Source organism: Styela clava, chromosome 9 (assembly GCF_964204865.1).
Source record: "Styela clava chromosome 9, kaStyClav1.hap1.2, whole genome shotgun sequence".
Classification (NCBI taxonomy): Eukaryota; Metazoa; Chordata; class Ascidiacea; order Stolidobranchia; family Styelidae; genus Styela; species Styela clava.
In genome coordinates this window covers 15850009-15869584 of record NC_135258.1, presented here as the reverse complement: position 1 = coordinate 15869584, position 19576 = coordinate 15850009, and the positions used below count along the sequence as shown (strand labels likewise).

Sequence of the window (19576 nt, the reverse complement as noted above, 5' to 3'; positions counted from 1 at the left end):
TCAGCTCATAATAAATATTTTCTCATATTCAGTCAAAAAAATTCAAATATCTTTTTTTTTATTTTTGAAAGCAGCTAGACAAACAAATGTATAAACAAAACACTTTAATACAGTGGTAATAACAAGACAAGATAAAATCAGTGCTGTGAGTATGTTGAAGAATTATGGTAGTAGTTGTGCATTAGTCGGTCTTAAACTGCTTATACCCAAGTATATAACATGAATAAACAATTGTAACTCTGACAGAAAAACACTTCATACAATTGCATTTAAACGATCAACACAAGGATGATCAAAATATGTAAAACATACAACATTTCAAGAAGGAACATATACTTTATGTGTAATGAATTTATGTGAACATGCGATGTAACACGTGAGAAATAAATCGAATGTGATATATTTGGGTTCAGTTTCACACCATTTCAAAAGAGAAAAGTAAAAGAACGTAGCAATTTGAGGATGTCCAAACTTATGAGGAACCGCCTCTCTTTATAATATCTCAAGGTTGTCTCTAGGGTTGGGTGAATCTACTATCCTAATTGAAAGTAGTACAAGTATACATAACACAAATTATAAAAATCAGTCTCCAACAGAAATAATCTAACAAACACGAAGATGAGAACAGTTCATTGGATACCCTTTAAAATCTCAGTGAAGTGAAATTTCCCCCAATCTCAAGTTGCAATGTGTGTACGAAACACACCTAAATGGTAGACAAGTATCATAACTAATTCATTTTAGCATATTCCTTTCTAATTTGAATCATGGATATATGGAATTATATTGCATAATCAGTTATGCTTCCACTTGCAAATCATGTTTTTGATTTCTCAAAAGTAAATTTTTAATTAGTGTTTGACTTAATCACTGACATTGATCAGTAACCAACAGAGTTGTGAATGATCAACAAATAAGTATTTTACTGCATAAAATTAATTGGTTGCAATAATATAATTTCATTGAAAACGAGTACGACTTATATAATAATATTCAAAAAAATCTATAACACAAAAACTGACTATACTGAGAGTTTAAGAATATTAGACATGTCTAAAAAAGTAACTTCAGAACAACAATTTATGTATTTCTAAACTAGGAAATGAATCTAATACAAAGAATGGTGTTGATGATGAATGAAAGATAACATCCACAAAGATATATTTACAATGTGTAATTCTAAAATGAAATAATTATGATTAAGAATGGAACTGGCTTCCTGTTATTGTTTAGCATTTAGACTTAGAGGAAGCAGTGATGATTATTTGTGTGAACCCTTTTTAAAATGTTGCAATAATCAGCAAACTTATTTTTGTTTTGAATGTAAGAAGACTGCTGCAAATGGGTAACATGCCCCACAGCTGACAACTAGCGCTCGATTTTGTGTTCCAATAGTTATTTATTAGATTTATGTAATCTTATATTATCAAGTTCTTGTGTTTTTATAGAGCTTATAAGTTTTGCATGGTTTTCTGAAATGGAGAAACTTCTTGTTGTTAGGATCAAAGTTCATTAGAAAAGAGAACTTGTTCCAAAAGTCTAGAATCCAATCACTGAGTACAGGGTGAAGTGAGAACATTGAGAGACTTTGTGAACCAAATTCTAGCTACCTCAAGCCACTACAATAAGAGATTGTACAACAAATAGATTAGTTATGTGGAATCATACAAAACAATAATTCTTTTGCCTTTTGGGATCATTTAAAACACATTCAATCACAAAGTATTAATATAAAATCTCAGAATAGGAAAGTATTTTGGGCATCCATTTTATATAATGCTTATCTGAATTTATATATTACAGTAATGAAAATTGAAAGAAAAAAAGTACGTTGAGAATAATAAAAGGTAGAATAGTTGATTGTCTTTGTATTATGGGTTACTTTCCTTCTTTTCCAGTAATTCCTCAAAATATTTCAATATTGGCTGAAAAGAAAAGAAGATTGAATTATACGAATTATTCAGTGAAGGGTATAACAAAGTATGATGGAGTATATACAACCATTGCAGGGGTAGATGTCCCTGAACCTCGAGTAGAGTCAATTTTGCAACTCGAGATACCTTTAGTATTTGATCGGAGTTTGAGTCAATGAATCAAGCCTTCTCAACAATGAATATAAATAACTACAGCCTTCTAGAATTTTTCAAACACATGACTTATTCCAGAGCTAAGTCTGAGGAATCTAGTGAAAATAAGCCTAGGATAGAAGACCTATTTTAAATAAATGAATAGGCAGTGTACGTTGGTTGAGTCACTCAGATATTTTCGATTTTTTCATGGAATGATAGGGTTCAGGTTGTGCGTCAATACTTCTGGAGCGACATAAATTGTTCTTAATAGATTCTTATAGATTTGAATAAAATACAGTGATACAGGTTTTATGGGTTCGGCATGGAATTGAAAATTTGGCAAAACAATTTTTTTTTTTCAAAACTCGTATGTACATAAGAAACTGCAGTTAGTCAATCCGTTCTCATCAAAGATATATGTATAAAAAGTGAAAGATAGTTTTTTTGACAAAAATAAATTCTTGTGGCAAGTGCATTGTTAAAATAAAATGTGAGCGGGATGTGTAGCGTGCTACAAAAAGCAATGTGAAATATAGATAGAACCAGGAATCATTAAATTCAATTCCTAACAAATTCCTCTAGCAGATCAAGTACATTGAGCAAACATTTACATACCGGTAGTTTGTTACTAGTAAGCCATCATATAAAAGGGTGACTATGGTGTTAGACATGTTTGACAATGTAAAGTTTGTTTGCAGTTAATGAAGATGTATCAAAGTAAATATAGGACAAAGAGAGAAGGACAATGTTGTAAAAAGTGAATGTTTGAAATTATTGCTGTAATTCCATAAATTTTGGAACCAAAATTAATTTCATTTACAAGAAATCGTTTAACTATTTAACCAGAATCATAATTTTAAGTGTGTTGTGTTAGTGTGTGTACAAAGTGCGCTACACTTCAGCTTCCGTTTCATAGCCATTGAGGTCTTCGTCATAAACACAACTATGAAACATCTTCTTAAATGCAGTTTTGCTTAAGTGAGACTCAAGACAATGATATGGGGGGTATCAAATATTAGCATAAACTTTAACATAGAAAATTTCAATTTTGAATTGATACTACGTAAAATTATAAGCATAAATGGATTGATTTGTATTGAAAAATATTGATATGAAAAAAAAATCAGATAGTTAGGACTGGAACCACTAAAATTTCTATAGCATCAGCTTCATCTAATATGAAGGGTAAGCTGAGATACAACTCCAACAAAGCATTACGGTTCCGTGGCTTCTCAGCCCTAGATGGCAATACAGTATACTATAGATACTTGCGTATATACAAGATAAAGAAAGCCTCTACAACATTGAACAGCAAAAAAGTTAAGTGAGGCAACCAAAAATAGACCGCTGGTTGTAAGTGCAACACATTTCTAAAATTGACTGTTCTATGGTTGGTGAAGTGAAATAGAGAAAAAATCACTACTAAGTAACTACCGTACTTTCTCACCTAGTCACCACTTTAAATGGATGCTAAACCTATAAATGAAAACCTTAACTAATAATTAGCTAGATTAATTAATTCATGGAAATACTCAAATTATACAATGATCAACTTCCATTAGGCAAACGACTACTAAAATTTTATATCCAAAAATTAAACAAGGTCACCATGAACACCATTTATTCAGAAAAATAACTAAAGATTCAGTTATTTTGTCAGAATAGGAGACTCATAGCATTCACATGCAGCAATTATATTTAAATGTATGTTTAGACACTACAATTAGCATATTATTCTATTAATTAATATTCCAATTAAACAAACTACAGTTGCCATTAAGCAATTTTATTCAGCTGTTGATTAAAACAAGAAATGAAAAATATTTGGTCGTTCATGTGAAGCGAAAGAATAATTTATTTCTTTTACTAGACTTACCCTTCTATCAAAAGACTTTGCCATATCAATTGCACTTTTTCCATACTGAAAATAAATGAACCGAAAGTTAAATATTACTTGGAATTAAGTTAATTATGGTAATTGCATCTATCTCCAGAAAGCTTAATTTTAGGTAATAAACTGTGTGCATGCAAGGATTTCGAACTGAATATTAGACTCAATTTGGAAAGAATTCTATTCAGTATTATAAACTTTTGATTGAAGGGACAATTCAGAAAATATCGTGGTATAATTTGATCCTTCTGAGCAACTTAAGAAATGCAATCATTTCATTTTGAATGGGATAAAAAACAGAAAACCAATCATGTTACTGTTTATCTTAACTCATTATATACATTGACCTTGGGTCCTTTCTTGAATATTGTGTCCCAATCGCTTTGTAGGCCCAATTCAAACAATATATCCAATATTCCATATTCAAAAATTTTATTTCAGAATGTATTCTGAGTAAAATACTCATTCTTCACTATCCCCTGATCTGGCTTAGCAGTCAAAGCTGACATGAGCAAACTACGGCCCGGGGGCCAAGTCCGGCCTGTTGGGTAATTCAATCTGGCCCGACTAATGCAGCCACAACCAAACTAAAACCAAATTTTGACGTTTTAGCTAAAAATAGCTCAAGAAATTTGTTAAGATTGCAGTTAAATTCAGTTTTGGCACGAAGCTTATTGTTATCTACTTTTGCTTTTGTAACACTGTAAATATTGTTCACAAAATGTACGGTAACTTTTTATGTCACACTTACATGGCCTGCCAGTCTGGGAGGGCAAAGTTGTTGGCTTCGGTTCCAAAAACCTTGTCCACCCCTAGGCTAAAGCATAGTTAAATGTGTTGGTATCGCAGGTTACACATCTCTTTCAAATCCCATTCCCACCACCTTATCCAGAGCAAAATAAATTGGGTAGGCAATGCTGAACTGAAAAATTTCGGTCTCTCTAGTACTATAGTACTTCTTTACCTAGTAGTAGCTGCTTGTACAGAGCCATGTTTCTCTAAAAACGGCAAAAAAAATGCAAACAAACCTTATTTTTAGCATCAACATTTGCTCCATAAGTCACAAGTTCTTTTACAAGATCAGTGTGTCCATTTAATGCTGCAATCATGAGTGGTGTTTTGCCATCTTCATCAGATGCATTGACATTTGAACCCATTTTAATTAAACTGTGTGCTATTTTCTTATTGCCAGATAACGCACAACACCTGAGTAATGGCGTCCATCCTGCAGTACGATCTCGAATGCCAATCTAAATGAGGAAGTATCAATAGGAAATAATGACTGACTAAACAGATGTAAAAACAAAATTTAAAAGCTATACACTCTGTTTATTAAAACCAATTTTCATAGAGTTCATGATGAAATATAGCAATATTCTTAAAACACACGAAGAGAATTTTAACTCAGTATGTAATTATATGTGGGAGTTTCAAAACTTTTCGAACTCATTATGCTTTTATTTTTGTAATACAAATAAAATCGCAATGTATAAAAAGAAATATTTTTATGTTCATTTAATCAATAAAATATGGTTTTGTTTTTCTGCATATGATCATAGAGCAACTGATTCAACTAGTTGCAATTCTAGTTTCTAGTTAACACATTTAATCATTTTGAAAATGAGCAGATGAGGAATATTCAAAAAAAGGATTCATCTCAAATCTGGCAACCCCGGACAAAATTATCTAGCACCGCATAATTTGGAAATCCCGGATATTATGGTTATATATGGTAAGTGCTCATTGAACATTAGTTGGTAGTCAGGTGATAATGGAAAATTTTGTAAAAACATTCAATTCAACATTCAACTGACATTCTTCATAGTCACAACTCACAATAGAAAAAAATTACCTTTGCACCATCTGAAACCATCCATTCTACAAGTTCAGGGTTTCCACTATCAACTGCCCAATGCACTGGTGTGCTACCTCCTCTATCCATCACATCCCATGATGCTCCAGATAACCTCAATCTCTTGACAATCTCCAAATTTCCAATGAAACAAGCAAGCATCAAACTGGAAAATATGAATGGTAGAATGCTAACTAAAATCTCATAAAAAAAAATTCCTTTCAAGCTAAGATAAGCTGTGATGCAGCAATCTTAATGCTGTGTTGTAATTTTAAACCTTGTATTCATTCATAGCATAAATATTCCCCGTTCTGGTGGCTCTATATTATCAAATCTGGAAGAAGAATATAAATTAAATTTGGCGATGTTCAACATAAAAATTTTCACAAAATAATATATATAAATAAAAACTGAATAAGACGATCATATGCAATTGCGTAATCACGAAATATTTTCGTAATATTCAATTTGTGCTGTACATCCCCGCATTTCTACTTAATACTAGATACTACTACTAATTTTTGATATAAAGATATCAGTTACAAACCTGTTTTTCCCACTTGCATTCTTAGCTTCAACGTCAGCACCATGTTCAAGTAATATGTTGACAACACTAAAAAGTAAAAATATTTTAAAATCATGGTTATAAACAATGGATTAGAAAAAGAAACAACAAAAAAGTACGTTATTTTTTATATACCATTACTATTATGCAATGAGACACCCTTGAATTACGAATAGGGGATGAGATTTTCAGATCTCTGACCCTTATTTATACAAATATTAGGAGTGACAGTGTCTGTACATGTAATTATAACACAAAGCAGTTGTTACATACAAAAAATTACCATATAAATTATGATATGAAATGCTCCAGTACTCCGTTAAATATTGTCCATGTTTTAAATCCATAGAAAAATAATGAACGGTATGCAATGGATCTTATTAAAACAACACAAAACCAACTTACTTTAAAAATCCTTTCTGTGACGCATTCATTAAAGGTGTATAACCGAGCACATCAGTAACTTCTATTTGCACTTCCCTGAAATGTGTGAAAAAGAAATAATAATATTTAGCAATGTCACAGTCACAGCTGTATCCTTGCCCAAGTATTCATGAAAATAAGAGGCAGATGCACAAACATTCAACCATTGATAGTGAGTCACCGTTGCCAGGTTAATTCCTACTTTGCCTCTAATCATTTGTGCATTTTAATATCAAACTGAGCCATTGTCTCATCTACGGGGCACAAAGGAGTTCTCTGGGGCCATAAGCGATGGTCTTCACTATGTACAATTTACGATGACTATATTAATTTATTAAGTGAATTAACTGTGACTTATTTTACTTGGTTAACTGGCTTTTCATTATTATTAAGCAAGGTAAATATTATGACTGATGGAAACCCATTAAAAACAAAGCTAGATATTTTTATGAAAGAACAAAGAGCCTTGAACTGTTGAAAGCCTTGGATCATGCCAGGTTGCGAGTCAATGCCCCAAACAAAGTTGTATGTATGTATGTATGTTTATTTGCCTCAAAAATGTAACAGTATCTGCATAAAAATAAACTAACGAGATTTATTGCTTTGTTACATGGTTCACAATCTGTTGTACTAAAATATGCCAAAGAAAAATTCTATGTGAGCTGACTTCAAAGTGTAGCTGGAATTGCTAGGCACTCACCAGCTGCTATTTATATTATCAACCAATTAAAGATGCATAAATCATATGTAGGATGTAGATAAATATTTACCCAGATGACAAAATTTTCAATATTGAATCTTCATTATTTTGCATGACTGCTTTATGCAAATGCTGTCCATTGTATGGTTCCTCTGCGAAGAAAAATAAAAAGATAACATATTAAAAGAAGTAACATTAACAGTACAACAAACGATCTAAAACTCAAGGTCTTCAATTTATGTTGCTAACTATAAATTTCTAGTTAATAAATTTGACGTAATTTTTTTTTACAAAATTAACCAATGTTCTTCAAGGAAAGACTTGAATACTAAATTATTAATAAGATATGGCAATCCACTATTATTAGTGGGATTACTTATATAGGATATATTGATTGACAACCAGCCTTATCATAGCAAATATATTTATTCATAACCAGTAAATTCAAGCAATAAATGGGAAAAGCCAATAATACACGATCTATAATCGGCCAAAGCTTGTAGAAATAAGAAAAGAGCAATTGTGTCAAAATAAATTATTACTGTTTGATATTCCAAAGCACATGGTATGAAAAGATAACAAAGCGACAAAGCAAACATAGAACAGCACAGTCATTCTTTTATCTATTGTTAAGTTTACAATAACATCTGCGTGACTAGTTGACTACATTTGACAATTCAATTTTACTTGAAAAGAAATAAAATAATATTTATTAATCTGGATAAAATATGAAATAAGACTTTATAATTTGGATTGTCACCAGGTAAAAACATAATACCTGAATTAAGCCATATGAGATGACAATTAAGAGATAATCTCTGAAGATGAAAATTTAAAAATAAAGTTATCATTCTGGATGACCCCATTAAGTAAATTCGTAAATATGCTTCCTGTTATAGCAATTTGGTTGCCATATACAAGATTAGACTAAGATCCTACAGGACACAAATAGAATTCATATTACTGTTTCCATAATTACATCACATATTACCAATTATTATGAGTGACAAATATCTGAATATGACTCACACATTACAATATGTTATTCAATAGACTACACATCATGAAAAGTAGGCCTTCGATGCAGAGGAATGAACAAAAAAAATTTATCCTAAGATTATTTTGTCCAAATCCTAGTAGAAGTTAAAAATTATTTGGCTATTGTCACAATAGAGAATCCAACATCACAAACATACTGCATCAATAACATGTTATTAAATTTTATCATTTAACGAAAATTTCATGCAAAAATGAAAATCAACCTTACTTGTTGTACAAACTGATATAAGTGGACTGACCCCAGTGTCACCAGCATTATTTGTTACTTTTAATCTATATTTATATGATTGAAGAGGTTCAAGTCCTTCAATAGTGTAGGAGTCAGCATATCCTCTATCGAAAATAAAATAAACTCCATTATTCAATTGTAAAGTAAGATTATGAAGAGTATGACTCAAATTTGTGTACTCCCGTAGTGTGTGTACCAGATTAGTGTTAGGCCATAATTTTATTCCGATTTTCCTGTTAGCCAAGTGATTATACGCACTGCCCATAGGCTTCCTTCTGTTCCTTTACACAACTTAGGTGTTGTTACAGAATTAGTTACCTCCATATGGTACAGACACTGCTGGAGCACCCAAATTTGTACCTATACAGATTCAGATGATACCGAAATTCCATAATTTTTCTTACAAAAAAAAAGAAATATCACTGTTAAGCATTAGGTAGTTAGAAATGTAAAATACAACAGTGATGGAATTCAAAATTTCAAGAACAGGTTATCTTTTGAGTCAAACTCACTAGCAACAACTTCCCTCAATTTAGAAAACCATGTCAAACTTATAGCTCTATAACACAGGTTCCCATACGAGGATACTTGAAAACCATAGTTTAAGAACTCCTCTGGAAGGCACATTTTCACTATGACCAAAGTAACTTCCAAGTCTACTTCTGCAGTTCACATGACTTATTTTGTCCAACCAGAGCACGCAGTAAAATTTTGAGCGAATCTTGAACTGTCCAAAAGGTAGCGATAAACAGAAAGTTTGGGACTCTCTGATCTATAACCATACAAGAATGTGACTCAGTATTACATGACAAGAATGACTGAGAAGTCACATTCACTGATGTATGTCACTATACAAAATACAATAATATGACACGCTTAATAAATCTAATACAAATTTATTATTATTAATAAGAATTTAGTCATCTAACGTCTAAAACAAGAACAAATTCAATGATAACCATATCATTCCAAAAACGAGTTTGCGTGAACTTGTGCAAATCCCTTGAGTCTCACCACTGATTACAAATAATGTTAATGCCAACTAAGAAACACGAAGTAATATTTACATATAGACTGTTCCAAATCCTTTTGTCTTTTTATCCTCTTCTTGTATTGCATATTTGAGCCTGAAAACAAATCACGACGTTGTATTGAATTTAAAATAGATGATAAGGAAAACAGTGAAAATAAAGAATCATTATTCGAGTTTTAGGCTTTCTATAACGTGACAAGTGAATTTTAAATTTAAAATTTGTAACGTAGCATAGGACTTGATTGTTCCCGATGGGACATAATTTCATCATTTAAAAAAGTTACAGAGTAGTTTCCATGACAGTATTCTAGATATTGTAAAAAACAAGCAAAAAAAACAACATTAATTTTCACATGGTCCAAATTTCAAAGCACACTTTGGATGACCAAATATTACAAACCTGTTGTTGCTTTTTCCATCACTCCACATTGGTCGATCCCATGTAAGTTCAACACTATGATGTGTAACGCTTCTTATAACAGGAGGGTCGGGTCTGTCAAGATTTTGAATGGATACTGCAAAAAATAACGATAAATTGCAAAGAAATACAGTAAAGATTTCAGGACTTTATAGACTCTTGTGAAATACTAAATGTGTTTCAATATTTGTTATATTTATTATTTCTGAAACTTACAGCAAGATACATACAGTATGGCACAGTTCCAATTCCAAGATGCTTGCCTCAATAATTATACAAATTAATCTGAAAATTTCCGAACTCTATGATAAAAATGTTTTCCTTCGTTATATCGGATTATTTTTTTGCAAGAATTCAATGGTGGAGTTTTTTAGATTGCGGTCTTTCTTAGTTTATTGTGCAAAGTTGGTTTGCTGATTTATGCCAATATGGAGGCCCAGACTGTATCATGAAGGAGGGTATCGCAATCACTATTATAAATGAAATCTTTCAATGTGGGGGCATTTCTTGGAATTGGAGAACTATGCCGTACTGACACGAGTTCAAGATTTTAACAAACTCACTGATTTGCTTTGGACTCTTTTTTGCTGGTTCATTCCTTTCAACTTCTGACGGACGAAACGCCGGCTTCGTTAGACGTTGTAGCATATTTAAATTTACTTAACAAAATAAGGACATGAGGTAAGCTGCTACATGTAAATCAACACACAAAAAAATAAACATAAATATTACTGTATTAACAGAAGAGTTGTTCAATAAAGTCAATTTCTGATAATATTCAAAAATACTTTATTGGTGTATTTGTCAAGGTAATTTCATCCTATTTCAGTGTTTCCATGGCTTGAATTCAATTTTTTTACATTCAAAAAAAGTTATTATCTAGATCTGTTAGATTCAATTCAGTCAAAGCCGTGAGTACAGTGACATTGCAATACTGGTAAGTAAGTCAAAAGCAATATATCTGTATAGTCTTAAACAGGGGCATAAACCATTAATACATTAACTGATCAAGGCCAGATAGAAATAACTGGGTGAAACCGCGTGCCGCACATTATCTAACATAGGCTTTCTAGTGTCGCAGGAACAAAAATTCGGGTTATTGATGTTATGACATGTGTTGTTCGCTTCGCACAAGCTAGCTGTTAAACATTGTAACGGCATATAGCTGTATAGGCATAGCCCAGATCAGGGGTGTGCAATCTTTATGACAAGAGGGCCAGATACAAGTAACTGGTTGAAGACGCGGGCCGCACCTTTATTTAAGATAGCCTTTCTAGTAGTTTCAGACACATAAAAATTGTTTCTTTTTGTTATTGATCTTACGGTACCGCCGTACCGGTATGTTAGGGGTCCTTGCAGAAATGGTGAGTTAAAACACTTAATCTTTTAAAGAAAACTGCTATTCAGATTTAGAGACCCCTATTTTAAACGAATTCAGTGAGAAACACGTTTTCATAACATTGTGTATTTCGCTAGCTAGTTTTGCTAATATGACAGTGGCACTCAGGTACTGGTATAGAGCAGGGGTCCGCAACTACGAGGTAGCCACCCAAATCTGGGTCGCGAAGCCCTCCGCTCTGGGTCGCGAAACAATTTAAATTTTCCATAAATATGAGCATCGCGTCTGTGTAGCGTATTTATGTATAACAAGTTTATAAATCTCTGATTATACTTATGAATGTTTCCCCGAGTAGACTAAACACTTATTTATTTAATGCCGTAACATTGGCCAATCAGCATAAGTGCAAAATTGAAGTAACAATAAACGTTTCAGAAGCGCTCAGATACCGGTACTTTTGCCATTCCAGCATTCAGACAGATTTTCATGGTTGTAAATATTACCTCGTTTTGTCGGTTTTCGCGTGTTATTTATATGGGTCCTAAACTTCTTGAAATAAGTACCAATAATTTTGCAATGGTAAAGGGTAAAGAGGAAGAATTCAAGAGATCAAAAGTCGAGGTAACATTCGTTACCGTACTTAATTGTTCGCATTGTTATATCCTACTACGTGGACTCCAGGTTCTCAAAGTGCTTCGTACGGAGACTCAGGACTCCGTTAAAGAAACTTAAGGCCTCCGCGAGAAATTCGTTTACTTGAAAACTGTCCTCGACCTCCCTCAACTTTCCTATCCTCGACCGACTTATCGACAAAACATAATTGACGGCATTCGTATATGTAGAGTGGAATCTCAAATGGTAAACAATAACCATAATTGGCGCGGCGGTGCTACAGGGGTGGCTCAACGGGCTAAGCGTTAGGAATACGCTCACCACAGCACCTCTAATTACTCTGCGTGGGTAATCAGTAATCAGTAATCAGTAATTTATTTTATCACCAAGAAATACACACTGTACATACAGAACGAGATAAGAAAAGAGAGGAAAATAATGCATTTCAGGGTGAAAGGGGACGCGATAAACCAGCATTGGTTATCGAGCAACGACACCTATGAATAGTCTAACATTGGGTTATACAAGAACAAAAATCGAACTAAATACAGTACTAAAGTGAGGAGTCGGACGCCAAAATACTAACATTGGCAGAAATATGTTCAAAAAGACCGGATATTTCCGGACTCACTAAGCAAACGACTCCGAACGCCGACTGGCAGATAACCATGACAACTACGGCACAAATACGGTAACGTCTAAGTGACTGGAGCACCATATTGCAAGCTGAGTTGGACGGTACCGGCACTGTGCTGATGCATGGTTCATAAAGGCTGGGGACGAATTTGTACACGAGGATAATATGAAGAGAGAAAAAAGAATAAAATGTATCTACAGGTTTGGGCAACGGATTAAGAGATCACTAAACCAGGTAATTGCATTGAGTTACATTACTTACAAATAGTCATTTTGTGTGGCATAAATATAACTAATTTCAGAATTTTAAATCACAACGGTTCTGAAGTGCGATCGAATAGGTCATGTAGAATATAGAAATCATTGAATTAAAAAAATGTATATACACAACTGTTCAATAGGACGGTTCATGCAGAATTTATGTCAATAAATTACATAAATTTAAAGTCACAGCAGTACAATAGCCTACTATGATAAGGCAATTCATGCAGAATATATAAGTCACTCAATTATAAAAATGAAAAATTCACAGAATTACAAACATATAAAATAAATATACTAATAGTACTAATAGTATGGGTCAGTCGGACAGCTGTAGTAGCTGATCAACATAATCCTATTTTGGCCTAGACTGTGCTGTCAAATCTACTGGAACCAGAATCCTGGCATATGCTGCCTCTAATTTTAGAGACATTTTGTTTTTTGAAAAAGCGTAAATGTACCTCCACATATATCTGTGAGGGCATAAGTGAGTCAGTATATTAACAATATATATCAATAAAAGTATTTTAAGTAGATATCCGAAAAATTTGCCAAATAAACATTGATAATTCCGTTTATTAAGAATAGTTAAATGTTTATTGCAGGTTACTTGGACTCGAGGACTGTGGATCAAGTCGAGTAAACTCATTGTATGATCAAGTAATCCTGGAGAATTCACTTTGCAAATTCAACTGGACCGGTAGGTGGAAATCATGAGTTTTTTATACTCTATTTTGAAAGCGGCATAAGACGAATCACGTAGGGTTTGGGGTAGGTTATTCCAAATTCGCACACCTATGAATTTGAGGGACTTTTGGGATTTGGCAAGTGAGAAGCGAGGAACAAAGTAGTTACGCCTTGTTGAAGAACGAGTGTTATGTTCATGCACTGAACTTAGCGTGACAAAATAATTGTCAAAAGCTGCTGGTAATTGATTGTTTTGAAATTGATGCATAATTTTTGAGATTTCTAGTTTATGGATGTCAGTCAATTTAAGCACTCTAGTTTTATGGTATGAATAATTTAAATTCGAACGATATGGTGCTCTAGCGAGGATTCTAACGGCTCTATTCTGTAAAACCTCTAATCTATGCATGTTGGACTGAGTTGTAGAGCCCCAAGCAGCTATGGCATATTGTATATGAGATTGAAAAAGTGCAAAGTAAACGGTTCTCAAGGTGGAATTTTGTAAATAATTTTTTAGCTTTCCTAAAATCCCTACGGATCTTGACAGTTTTCTATGGATTTCGGTGGTGTGTGTATTCCATTTTAACTGACTATCAATGTGGAGCCCAAGATATTTATAAGACGAGACTATTTCCAATTCGGAGCCTTTAATTTTTATTGAAAAATTCATATGTCTAATGCGAGAATTTGGACTGAATAACATGACTTTAGATTTATCTATATTTACTGTAAGTTTATTGCATGTCATCCAGTCATGTATTTTATTTATTTCAGTGTTCACCTTATTTTGTAATGTGGTCAAATCTGTCGCACTGGCAAGCAGACAAGCGTCATCAGCAAATAATTTGCTCAAAAGATTTGAGCTGTTAGATAAGTCGTTTATGAAATTCAGAAACGCCTGGTTCGTATCTCATGCAGGGATGATTATGTGCGAGAGGATTGCTGGACTCGGTTACGGCTTCCTCCACCACCAAGTCCATGCTTCCGAAAACAAAACAATATAACTAATCCCATACCCGACTTGGAATGGTAACCGGACGAGAGGCCGTGGTTCGCCATATGGATACGCCGTCTTATCGGCTTTCCTCTCCCCCGGGATAAATATGTAAATCCTAATTGGCAGTTTAAAAATGTGTTAATAATTGGGCTACTTACGGTTTTTTTGTTGGGAATGACAGTTTTCTAAATTTTAACAATGACTCAATAAATCTCATTGATTTTAACAAGCCGTTTTATGCCCTTAATAATTCGTCATTTCGTGTGTTTTATGACAGTATGATGCTGATCAGAAATAAGCAATAGTGCTCTGGTCCGTATAAAGTGTTTTTCTTCAACATTTTGTAGTAAAAGCGATAGGGCGGTGGGTCGAGGATGGGAAGGTTGAGGGAGGTGGAGCAGTTGGCCGAGGCGAGGGAGAGGGCAGTGGGTCGAGAATAAGAAAGTGGAGGGAGATAGGCCAGTGGGTCGAAGATTTGAGTTGGGATGACTGTATAACTTAACTAGCTCCAAAGTCTAAACCAGAGATCGGCAAACTTTTGTCGTTCGCGGGCCAAAATTAAAGGTTGCAAGTCTTTGGCGGGCCGCACGTATTTTAGAAAGTTAAAAACCAAAGGAATGGCCAATAAATCACATTTCACCCAGAAATTTCAAGCAGTGCGCGAAGACTGATCATTTGAATATTTTCAGCGTCATTAAACCATTTGCGCTCAGCATTAACTTTTTTACGTTCTGTTGCCATTTCTCTAATTATAATCAATTATAAGCTCATTAAACGAGTGATTGTGAATTATATACTTGTTAGGTTATGGTATAATTCAGTTTCTCAAAACAAATTTTGTAACGTAAAAAATATATTCGTCAATAAAGCTAGCTGTTTTGTTAATATAATTTAGTGAAGCGTCCGTAGTTTTCCGACCCATGATTTAAACCTTTCAATGAAAGTTTGATCATTTTACTGTGTCGGCCGATATTCGTCCCATCACTGCATCTAGAAATCACTGATACATTTATGCATAGACCGAATTCGATATGAAGGTATCAAATATAATTGGCTTCATAACTGCAAACTCTCCCTTAACAACGAAACATTGCGATAATCCTAAGTGCTGGAAGAGCAACTCAAAAATACGATTTCAACCCATTCATTGCTAGTAGACGGTTTAACAAGTATTTCATGGTTGCCGTAGTATATTAGTCAACTCAAAAGCGAGCAATGATAAAATACTAATTAAATTGAATTGATATATATGACAAGACATTTAAATTCTCGGGTCGGCCATGGATTGAGCAATGAGTGTTGCTCGGGAATTTTTTTATTCTGAACCCCCTCACTTTTAGAAAACCATGGCTGCTGCGCCCTTAGTTATAGATAATGTTATATTTGAATCACTACCACATTTCGACACCACCATCGTCAAAATTTATTAGTGACGTTAATGCGCCCTCACAGATACAAAATTAACCAAGTCGGTTTTTAAGTGAACGAATAGCCCGCGGAGCCCTGAGGCTCCGTACGGAGCACTTATAGCAGTGGGGATCAACGCCCGACAAAAGACTCATCTTCTCACCCTCATTGGATAGAAATACATCACTCAAACCATACATATAAGCGGAATAACAGCAAATAATGTATAAAGATTGGTTTCACGTGTATCTTACAGCAAAGCATCCAAAATTCATTAAAAAAAAGTGTGAAAAGTTGAATAGATTACTAAAGTTTAACACCAGTGCTCATGCAAAAAATAACCAGAATTCAATTGAATTCGCAATTTAGGAATACGCTCGCCACCGCATCTCTGATCACCCTGGTAGTTTCACAGGTTCCAATCCCATGCGGGGATAGTTATATGTAATCGTACGATGTTGCACCTTGCAATCCCTCCCTGCCAGATGATTCCTATCCTAAAAACTACCGACATTGGTAGGCATATTTGCGTTTTAACTTGAAAGAAATCTTCATTAATGGTCAGGGTTGTCTGATTGTTGTCTGAATGGTGTTGTCTGATTGTTTCAAATGACTGTCAAATGATGATTAGTGTTTGATTTCTTTTCAGGAAAAGGGAGAGATAACCCATTTCCAGCTGCTTATAGAAGTCATCAATATTTGAATATTCGCCATCTACAGAGAGGAAAAGAATAGTTAGAAAAAGGGGGATTTTAAAGAAAGGCAAAAGGCAGGACCATTTCAACAAATTATGTTAACTTGTATGCGTTGCAATATCACTTTGCAGTTGTTAGCATAAACATTTAATGTGTCTTTCGACTAGACCTACAACACTTTAAAAGCCGCCTATACCCATTTTCATTAGAACCATAACACTGTAAAATATTTGATAGAAATTACCCCTAAGGCATCATATCTTCCATTTAAAAGGGCTGTGGAGGCAGATACATTTTTTACTCTAAATTATGGAATGTTACTTCCAGGTTATCTTATCCTTGCTTATAGATGAAATCTATTGATCTATCTATTATTCTGAAATCTTGATGTTAGTGACTCCAACTGACCCATGCATGGCTTGCATGCCACACTGAAAATTCTCTTGTGTACCGATAAGATTAAGCAGTTGGAGCCTTCAGCAATCTGAGCACGATGGCTTCATGTGAAACACGTAATATGCATTTATAAGCAAAAATATCCCATCCTGAGCAGCACCGATCCACAACCTCTTGCCTATGAAATCAGAGCATTAGACAAATTGGTGTACTGTGGACATTCACAAATCTTGCGAATCAAGCGTGCCTTTTGACTAAAGAGAATTTAGCATTGAAATGGTCAATGGTCACATTTTTGATGTGCTTTATTTTCCAAATATAATTTATAATACTGTAAAGTGTGTGATACATTTGGTACCATGAATACCATTTGCAAATTAGCTTGGGTTACACACCTCTCGAATGAAAGTTTAGACTCTTAAGTCATATCTCATAATATTCTTTAAACAAAAGGTTGCGGCTAGCCGACTACCCATCGGAATTTTCTTTTAGATCACAAAGTCGCCATATTCCGCCTCGCCAAGTTTCATTGGCCACTGTATTTGGTTGTAGTATCGGTGTCCAAATTTAGACTGAAATCTTCACTACCAGACCCCCCGAAACAAAACAAATTTTCTTGATAGGGTCGTATTAAAGTTGCTTTCGTTCAAGCACAATGGACACTTATCTCCACCAATCCACAGTAATCACAAGTTACTTTGTCATTACGTTAATTAAGCATCAATAAATTGATACTGGGGATGTATTATCAAGTCACGCAAGCTGAGGTCTTGTGCCACTGTGATCTTGTTGCAACCTCTACTTTGCCATCCACTTATTCTATGGTCACACCCATATCTGTAAGATAAAGGATACATAGGCTTACCATAAATCTGAAACAAAAAACCGGGACGGAGCGATTTGGCAAACATTCGGTCGATTGCCAGTCTTGATAATATTGGAACGTCTACCATGCTATTGCGGGTATAAACGGCTGTAAATCTCTACTGATCATTGAATTAGAAAAAACACAAAAAATTAGTTTGTATTATTCATTGACCAAAAGTATTTGTCCGCAGATGGAACCTTTCTCAAAAATTCTTGTTTTGATTTTGTCATAAAACTGATAACAAGAGACATCACCATTAAATTTGCAGGTTACGGAGTGGTTTTATATTTTCTTCTGGCATTCTGCACCTGCTTTCGGACCAACATCTTTTAACAGGGGAAAAAATCCTTTCAACAGATGCCGATGTTCCGAAAAACAAAATCAACCAATTTGCTGCAAATTCGAAATGCTAATATTTCTGTTAGAAAAAACGTTAAACATCTCTGTCCACTTAATTTCAACCGGCAAAGTAAGTCAAATTGCATTTGAACCATGCTCAGATAAATATCTCTTTATCAGTAATCGTCGAAAAGTGCATCGCTATTCAAAACCTGATCAGCTAACCAAACATATCATTTATCAATTTTGCAGACCAAACACTTCAATCCAGTTTATTTCACTCTTCAAATTTGTCCATATGTGTGGCCTGGCACCATTGTAGGCTTCATCGCGCAGCTCTATATACGATAGACATTTCTCGTAAAAATCGCAAACATTCTTTTTAAATACAAATTTTTTCCCTGCAAATTTAGCTTCACCTCTGACAGAATATTTGCAACATCTACGGCAGGGATCGGCAACCTTTTGTCGCCCGCGGGCCAAAATTAAGGGTTGCGAGTCATTGACGGGCCGCACATATTTTTGGAAAGTTGAAACTGAACGGATGATACTTTTTATATTAAAAATCAAGCAGTGATAAATCTCTCGAATAGAATATAGATTTATTTCCTCATTGCATCTCAAAAAATTCCATTTGAATATTTTCAGCGCCATTGAACCCTTTGCACTTAGCATCAACTTTTCTGCGTTTTGTTGCCATTCGAGCTTGGTGTAAATCATCATTAAATTCAGAGGAGAACAGCGGAGCAATGCACCAACTCTCATTTATTTCTGGCTAAACGTGCAAAATCAGCGAATCCGCTTATCAGACAGCGGACATCAGAAATTCTAACTGTGTATATTTACAAGTTATGGCAAAATTGGTCAGTCGAGTCGATGCCTCAATGTTTTGTGCTTCCTGCTTTGGATATGATCGTTGACATCTGAACGTCCGCCCTGACTAATAGAAAAACAGATCTGCAATGCGTACAGTGTACCTTTCCTCCTTCAGTTTGCTTCAAATAAGGAAAATCTTTCTTCAACTCATCAGAAAACTTGTACTTTCTTTTTGGCATTTCGACAACTTAACGACATTGCAGTTACCGCCAGAAAACACATTA

At 34.3% G+C, this 19576-nt stretch overlaps 1 protein-coding gene and 1 long non-coding RNA gene across 5 annotated transcripts; one reads left to right on the top strand and one right to left on the bottom strand.

The window, feature by feature from the left end:
• Positions 1–46: 46 nt before the first annotated feature.
• On the bottom strand, positions 47–10958 carry LOC120338826 (fibronectin type 3 and ankyrin repeat domains 1 protein-like). Of its 4 annotated transcripts, none has more exons than XM_039406789.2 (12): positions 10803–10958; positions 10222–10336; positions 9856–9915; positions 8768–8892; positions 7571–7652; positions 6783–6857; positions 6360–6425; positions 5813–5978; positions 4989–5210; positions 3946–3990; positions 3509–3545; positions 47–1925 (listed from the first exon to the last, which is right to left on the bottom strand). In XM_039406789.2, exons 1-11 carry the CDS (start codon positions 10885–10887, stop codon positions 3540–3542), a joined length of 1047 nt encoding a protein of 348 aa, XP_039262723.1. In that variant the 5' UTR covers positions 10888–10958; the 3' UTR covers positions 47–1925; positions 3509–3539. The 4 variants fall into 4 exon arrangements, with proteins under 4 accessions (XP_039262723.1, XP_039262722.1, XP_039262724.1 ...); XM_039406788.2 differs by having other exon boundaries at positions 3517–3545; XM_039406790.2 differs by having other exon boundaries at positions 3525–3545.
• Positions 10959–12547: 1589 nt separating this feature from the next.
• Positions 12548–14691, top strand: LOC144427303 (uncharacterized). The gene is made up of 3 exons (XR_013477863.1): positions 12548–13061; positions 13693–13787; positions 14549–14691. It is a non-coding gene; the product is annotated as an uncharacterized LOC144427303 (long non-coding RNA).
• The last annotated feature ends 4885 nt before the right edge of the window (positions 14692–19576 follow it).

Bases quoted from the DNA above. Each gene is read 5' to 3' on its own strand.
- LOC120338826 (XM_039406787.2), bottom strand. From the start codon at position 10,887: ATGCTACAACGTCTAACGAAGCCGGCGTTTCGTCCGTCAGAAGTTGAA. The intron at 8,893-9,855 runs GTAAATATTACT...TATTTTCGATAG, and splicing joins GGATTTGGAACAGTCTATAT to AGGATATGCTGACTCCTACA. The intron at 7,653-8,767 runs GTAAGGTTGATT...TTTTCTTCGCAG, and splicing joins TATATCAGTTTGTACAACAA to AGGAACCATACAATGGACAG.